This window comes from Mauremys reevesii, linkage group 25 (assembly GCF_016161935.1).
Source record: "Mauremys reevesii isolate NIE-2019 linkage group 25, ASM1616193v1, whole genome shotgun sequence".
Classification (NCBI taxonomy): domain Eukaryota; kingdom Metazoa; phylum Chordata; order Testudines; family Geoemydidae; genus Mauremys; species Mauremys reevesii.
In genome coordinates, this window is record NC_052647.1 from 15375723 (window position 1) to 15383102 (window position 7380).

The 7380-nt window shown below is 66.7% G+C and overlaps 1 protein-coding gene across 1 annotated transcript; it reads left to right on the forward strand.

Annotated features, from left to right (window-relative positions):
• Positions 1-321: 321 nt before the first annotated feature.
• Positions 322-6888, forward strand: PRPH (peripherin). Its single transcript, XM_039514791.1, is given in 10 exon segments — positions 322-478; positions 481-875; positions 2926-2986; positions 3725-3820; positions 4329-4496; positions 4714-4839; positions 5071-5291; positions 5377-5426; positions 5806-5885; positions 6415-6888. Coding segments are annotated over 10 exon segments (1371 nt in total). The 5' UTR covers positions 322-352; the 3' UTR covers positions 6463-6888.
• The last annotated feature ends 492 nt before the right edge of the window (positions 6889-7380 follow it).

Genomic DNA, 7380 nt, shown 5'->3' on the forward strand with positions numbered 1-7380 from the left:
GAGAGGAGGGGGGTGCCAGGACTCCTGGGTTCTATTTGCAGGTCGGTGGGGTGTGGTGGTTGGAGGGGGAGGGGGATGCCAGCCCCCCCCCCGGGTCTATTCCCACCTGTCAGGTCCCTGCGCCCCAGGACTCCCCCTCCGCTGCCCCGGGATCCAATAGGTGACTCCCCCTCCAGCGCACGGCGGGGGCGGGGGGGCGGCTGGGCTCCCGGGGCTCTGGCCCGCGGCCGAGGGGGGCGGAGCCTGCCCCCCCCGGGGTGGGTGGGGGGCTATAAAGCGGCAGCCCGGAGCCGGCGGCTCCTTCCATCGCCAGCCGCGGGGCCGCGCCAGGATCCGGATCGGGGCCGCAGCCATGAGCGCCCGGGCCACCTCGTACCGCCGCGCCTTCGGGCCGCCGCCGCTGCTCTCGCCGGGCTCCTACTCCTACTCCTCCGCCTCCGCCTCGTCCCGCCTGTCCGCCGCGCGCCTGCTGGGCTCGCCGGGCCCGGGGCGCCCGCGCAGTGGGTGCGCGGCTCGCTGCGCGCCGCGCAACCGGCCCGCCTGGCCCCGGGCGCCGAGCGGCTGGACTGGGCGCTGGCCGAGGCGCTGAACCGCGAGTTCCTGGCCACCCGCGGCAACGAGAAGGCGGAGCTGCAGGAGCTCAACGACCGCTTCGCCAGCTTCATCGAGAAGGTGCGCGCCCTGGAGACGCACAACGCGGCGCTGCGCGCCCAGCTGGGCCAGGCGCAGGCCCGCGAGCCCGCGCGCGCCGCCGACCTGTGCCAGGACGAGCTGCGGGACCTGCGGCGCCAGGTGGAGCAGCTGGGCCAGGAGCGCGACCGCGCGCAGGTGGAGCGGGACAACCTGGCCGAGGACCTGGCCGCGCTCAAGCAGAGGTGCCGGGGGCGGGAGGGGTGCAGGTTATGGGGCGGAGCGCAGGGGACGGGGCTGTGGGTTATGGGGAGGGGGCACAGGGGAGCGAGGAGGGGGTGCGGGTTATAGGGAGCTGTGCAGGGGAGCAGGGAGGGTGGTGCAGGTTATGGGGCGGAGCGCAGGGGACGGGGCTGCGGGTTATAGGGAGGGGGTGTGGGTTATAGGGAGCTGTGCAGGGGAGTGGGGAGGGGGGTTCAGGTTATGGGGCGGAGCACAGGGGATGGGGCTGTGGGTTATGGGGAGGGTGTGGGTTATAGGGAGGCAGGGAGCAGGTTATGGGGAAGGAGCTGTGCAGGGAGTGGGAGGGGTGCAGGTTATGGGGCGGAGCGCAGGGGACGGGGCTGTGGGTTATGGGGAGGGCGTGGGGAGGGGCAGGAGCAGGTTATGGGAAGGGAGGGGTGCAGGGGAGCGAGGAGGGGGTGCGGGTTATCGGATGGGGCACAGGGGAGTGGGGTGCGGGGTATGGGAGGAGCGGAGGGGCTGTTGGGATGGGGGAGGGAGTGGGGTGTGGTGTATAGGGGAGGGGTGCAGGGGGCTGTATGGGAAGGAGTGGGGAACGGGGTGTGAGTTATACAGGAGGGGCGTGGGGGTGGGTTATGGCGAGGGGGAAGAGGGGCTGCAGGGGGGGCTGTAGGTGTGGGTGGGAGTGGGGCACAGGGGTGGGTGAGAAGGGTGCAGGGGGCTGGATTGGGAGGGGTGATGGAGGAAGGGTTACAGGTGAATGGGGGGCGGGCGGGGCAGCAGCCAGTGATGATCAGGGCAGACTCTGCCCCCCCACCCCGCCCAGCAGGCAGCAGCTCCGAGGACCAGCGGGCTGTGGGGGGTGCAGGGTGAGGTTTGGGGGCTGAGCCGGGGCGGGAGAAGGGAAATTGGGAAGGATGGTGGGCGGGTAGGAGGGGTTGGGGTAAGGGAGGCACAGGGCTGGGAGGATTAGAGGGAAACTGAGGCAGTGGTGGGTGGGGCCACAGGTGCTGGAAATAGGGGGATCTGACCCAGGCTTGAAATGGCTTCACAGTTCAGTTCAATGGCTCTCAGCCCCCCCATCCCCCCACTATACAAATTGTTCCAGCCCCCCTGGGTGGGGCCGACCGCCTCCTGTATAGTGGGGGCCTGTGACCTGGAGGGGGAGGGGATATCCCAGCAGCCCCTGGGGCGGGGGGAGGTCTGCAGTCTGGGCACCCCCAGAGCAGCGTCCCGCCAAGCCCCAGCACAGGGTGGAGTCGGCAGGGGTGGGGCGCTGAACTACAGCAGCATGGGTGGGGGTGGAGGGAGCGAGGGGCCCTGCTGCCCCTCTGGGCCCATGGGGGGGATGCCGCAGGGTGTGGAGTCCCCCGACCCGTATGGTCCCCGCAGATGAGTGCAAGGCGGGGCTGCTGGCCCCCTGCGGGAGAAGCTGGGGTTGGGGGTTCACAGCTGCTGCTCCCGAATGCCGAGTGCCCCCCTCTGCAGCTGGGAAATCCCCAGCCCCCCCCCAGTGATGGGGGGTGTCTTTATCCTCCAGGGGAGAGGATGTGGGGGGCTGTTCACAGTGCAGGATTCCCTCCCCGGCACTGCCCCACCCTGCTCCAGTACACCCCAGGGCGGGCCCGTATCCCTGGTTTGGGTGGGGGAGAGGATGTGGGGGGCTGTTCACAGTGCAGGATGCCCTCCCCGGCACTGCCCCACCCTGCTCCAGTACACCCCAGGGCGGGCCCGTACCCCTGGTTTGGGTGGGGGGGTGGACCAGTGCGGAGCTCCGCTCAGGGACTGAATTTGGCCATCCCAGGAAGGGGTGGGGGCAGAGAGGCCCCTCTGATCGCTGGCGGTGTTAGGGGCAGGGGAGGGCGTGGTGGGGGGAGGCTCGTGGGGTGTTCAGGGAGCGTGCCCAGTGTGTGCATGGGCGGGTGCTGGGGGCAGCTGTGACGGGGGAGCTGGCATGAGGGGGTGGGCATGGCAGGGGCTGGAGGGAGCTGCGTGTGGGTGTGTCATTCCTGCCTGCGTCTGACCCTCTTGCTGCCCCCTCCCACCCCCCAGGCTGGAGGAGGAGATACACAGGCGTGAGGATGCAGAGAACAACCTGGTGCTGTTCCGGAAGGTGAGTGTGTGTTGGGGGGGGAGGGGGCGGCGAGGGGCTCTAGACTGTGTTCTCCTGCCCCCCTCTTGTATGCACACTCACACACACATACTTCCATGCACTCTTGTTCACGTGCTTGTGCACGTCTGTGATCACATACACTTTTGCACACTCATGTACAAACGCGTCCTTGCAGGTGCACTGCACCCCCGTGCACAAGCCCTGGGATCAGTGGGCTCTCGTTGTCATTTAAAGGACACCGTGCTGGCCCCACACACTGGGGGGGACACGTGGAGCCGAGAGCCGGACGTCTCCCTGTCCAGGCCGCGTGTGATCCAGAGCCCAGCAGTGCGGACCTGGCCCCAGCTCTGCTCTGGCCTTGCTCTTGGGACAGGAGTGGGGAGGGGGGCTGGGACAGGGCTCCTCCCTGTCCCGTCGGGCAGACCTGTGGGCACATGCACCCAGGAACATCATCCCTGTGATGGGGTCCACATGCTCAGCGCGTACACCCAGGCATGTACAGAGACACGTATGGCCCACGGGTGGTCACGCAGGCACTTGCATACAGACAGACCTGCACAAACAGCCCTTCAGGGTGTGTGCCCACACGTGCACAGTCACAGAATATAAAACCCGGGCACAGTGTCCCATGCCCTCCGTGCAAGGAGAGGGACCGGCCTACCAGACTGCCCTCTGCGTGCCCCCCACCCCACCGTGGGCCTGGCCCTGGCACTCGGCCCCCTGCCTCCCCCTCCGCAGGACGTGGACGACGCCACCCTCTCCCGCCTGGAGCTGGAACGCAAGATCGAGTCGCTGATGGACGAGATCGAGTTCCTGAAGAAGCTGCACGAAGAGGTAGGGGGAGGGGGGGCCCAAGGGGAGGAACAGGAGGGGTGTGGGGGGTGGGAGGGGATTTGGGGGTGGCTTGGTCCTGTGGGGGAAGGGAAGGGCAGCAGTGGCTCAGGTGGCACATTGATGTGGGGCCCTGACAGCTGCGCCCCACTCCCCTCCCACGCTGGCCCAGGGAGACCCCAGCTGGGGGGGGGCAGAGGGGGGGCTGGAACGGGACTCAGCAGTAGCCAGCCCGGAGAGCCCAGGGACCTTTCCGCCATCTCGTGGTGAAGAGCAGAACTGCAGCTGCAGTGCAGCCCCACCCTGCACCAGGCTGCAGCGCCCCTGGGGGAAGAGGGGGGCACAGACCGGAGACCCCAGTACTAGGCTCACAATTCAACTTCTGGGTGCAGCTGGGGCCCCACATGAGGCAGATTTCAGGGCGTCTCATGGTCTCCCTTGTCCCCGCGCGTGTGGCTGGCGTGTCTGCGCGTGTGGCTGGCGTGTCTGCGCGTGTGGCTGGCGTGTGCAGGAGCTGCGTGACCTGCAGGTGAGCGTTCAAAGCCAGCAGGTGCAGGTGCAGGTGGAGATGGAGACGGTCAAGCCGGACCTGACGGCCGCGCTGCGTGACATCCGCACCCAGTACGAGAGCATCGCGGTGAAGAACCTGCAGGAGTCCGAGGAGTGGTACAAGTCCAAGGTACTGGTGCCAGTCGTGGCCCTGGGGCGGAGGTGCCCGATACGCTCTCTGCGCTGCCAGCGCCAGCAGGGGGAGCCGGGGGGGGCACATGGGGCACGGCTGCTCCTGCTGGGGGGGAGGGAACAACCTCACCTGCAGGGAGCTCCCCCTGCACCTCGCTGAGGTAGCATTTGGGGGGTCCTAAGACCCCCTCCCCGACACTCTCTCCCTCTGCCAGTTTGCTGACCTGTCGGACGCGGCCAACCGGAACCACGAGGCGCTGCGCCAGGCCAAGCAGGAGATGAACGAGTCCCGGAGGCAGATCCAGAGCCTGACCTGCGAGGTGGACGGGCTGAAGGGAACCGTGAGTACTGTTCAGCGGGGTGGGGGGACCCCAGCACCCCAGCACTGCTGAGGGAAGAGCGCCCCCCAGTGAAGCTCTCTGCAGCAACTGGTTATATTCCCCGTGCCTGAATCACAGCCCTGCAGCTTTCTGCAGCGCAGCTCCCCCGGGATGGGGTGTAGGGGGGGCGGGGAGAGACCGGGCCCCCTTGGACCAGGAGTCTGAGGCCTGCCCTCCCCCCCCCGTGGCCAGAATGAGGCGCTGCTGCGCCAGATGCGGCAGCTGGAGGACCAGTACGGGGTGGAGGTCGGCAGCTACCAGGACACGGTGGGGCGGCTGGAGCAGGAGATCCAGCACCTGAAGGAGGAGATGGCGCGGCACCTGCGTGAGTACCAGGACCTGCTCAACGTCAAGATGGCGCTGGACATCGAGATCGCCACCTACCGCAAGCTGCTGGAGGGCGAGGAGAACAGGTGGGTGCGGCAGCGGGGAGCCCGGCTGGCAAGCGCCATGGGGGGGTGGCTCTGTCACTCATTGTGCTGTTTGACCCTCCCCCAGGATCACGATCCCCATCCACTCGCTGGCCTCCCTCAGCATGAAAACGTCGGGTGAGTGTGCAGCCCCGGCCGGGGGGGTGTCTCTGGCCCTGCCTCCCCCAGGAGTCTCCGCCCCTCCCCGGCCAGGTTTTTCGGGGCTCCCTGGGTGCCTGGGGTGTCGCTGGCCTCTGCCAATCACGCGGGGTCAGCCGCGGCCAGCTGCTCTCGCTGGGGAGCCTGGGCAAGAACTCTGCTGTCGCTGAGCGGTGTCGTCAGGGGCAGCACCTGCCCGTTGGGGGATCTTCCCCAGTCCTGGTGCACACCCAGCCCAGGGCTTGGAGGCCTCACCCTGGGGAGTGTGTGTGTGTGTGTGTGTGTGTGTGTGTGTAGGGGGGTGTCCAGTGGCTGCAGCCCCTTCCCCTCTCATGGCCTCCCTGCACCCCCTGCCCAGTGCCTGAGCCGGAGCAGACCATGGAGAGCCACACCAGGAAAATGGTTCTGATCAAAACCATTGAGACCCGGAATGGAGAGGTGAGTCTCCCCCCATCGGGGCGGGGAGCTGCCAGGGTGCAATGTGCCAAGCAGAGGGTATCGGGGTGTTGGGGGAGGAAGTCAGGACACGCCCAGGCCTGTGAAGAGGCTCCCTGGGGGTTCAGCTGTCATTCAAATCCCAGCGTTACAGGCACATGCAAGGAGAAGCAGCAGTGTCCAGCGGTTAGAGCAGGGAGGCAGGACTCCTGGGTTCTATGGCCAGCTGAGGGTGGAGTGAGCTAGTGGTGGGAGCAGGGGAGGGACCCAGGACGCCTGGGTTCTGTACAAAGCTATTGGGGAGCATGGTGTAGCGGCTAGAGCAGGGAGCCCCAGGACTCCTGGGTTCTGTTCCTAGCTCTGCCTCTCTTGGGCTAAGCGATTCCCCTCTCTGTGCTGGGGATAACGCTGGGGCAGGGGGCTCTGGGGCCTGTCGGAAGGGTTCCAGGATCCTCGGTGGCAGGGGGCGTAGCCAGGCACTGGGGCTGAGGGGACTAATCCTGCGGTTTCGGTTCCACCCTCCACTTGGCAGGTGGTGACTGAGTCGAGGAAGGAGCAGAGAAGTGAGCTGGACAAGTGATCCCGGCGCCAGGCCTCTGCCCTGGACCCAGGCGATGGCGTGAAACTGCGAGACCCCTGCTACAGCCCCCCACCTGCTCCTAGCCACACTGGCCTTAGTACTACTGATACCTCTGCCGCCCTGCCCAGTCCTCCCAGCCTGCCCACCCTCGTGCTCCCGGAGGGGGGAGCTCAGCCGTACCCACTCACAGCCCAGGGCAGCGGCTCCCACCAGGAAAGGAGCGAGGGGGCCTGCCTCCTGCTCCCCCATCCCTTTGCCCCTCTCACCTCTGGCCCTCCCCTGTCCTATGCCCTTGGATCTGACCTGGCTGCTTTTCCTGCCCCGCCTCAGCCCCAGCTCTGCCTTGGGGGGCAGGGACCTTCCCAGACTACATGTACTGAGCTGGTAAAGCAGCATCCTGGCTCCCCCTCCAGCCACTGCCCATGTTCTGCCCACACAAACCCCGAGCCCAGTCACCAGATCCGGTCCTGCTGCTCAATCCCACCATGATTCCCGCTCCCAAGGCAGAGCCCCTGACCGAGTTTGGTACCAAAGAGGAATCTGATGCTGAAGCTGATGCCAGAGAGGAGCTGTCCTGGGTCCGAGATCAATCCTGAACTCCGGAGGGATGCTACCTCCCACCAGCTGTGCTCAGGGCTGACATGGTTCCTGATGAGAGTACTCGGCTCAGTGCTGTACCAGAGACTCCTGTTTCTGAGTGTGAGACCAATGTCTGATACCACAGTCTGACACGGTGTCTGTTCCCAGTACGGGGTGGGGCCAGGTCCCCACATTCTGACACTGATCAGGCCAGAAGGTGCATTTTAGTACAGACACCAATGGCTGCGACTACTGCCCACTGTTGGATTTCTAGCCCGAGTGCGCTCAGCTTGGATTCCTGCTCCCCTGGTAAAATCCCAGTACAAATGCCTGATGCTG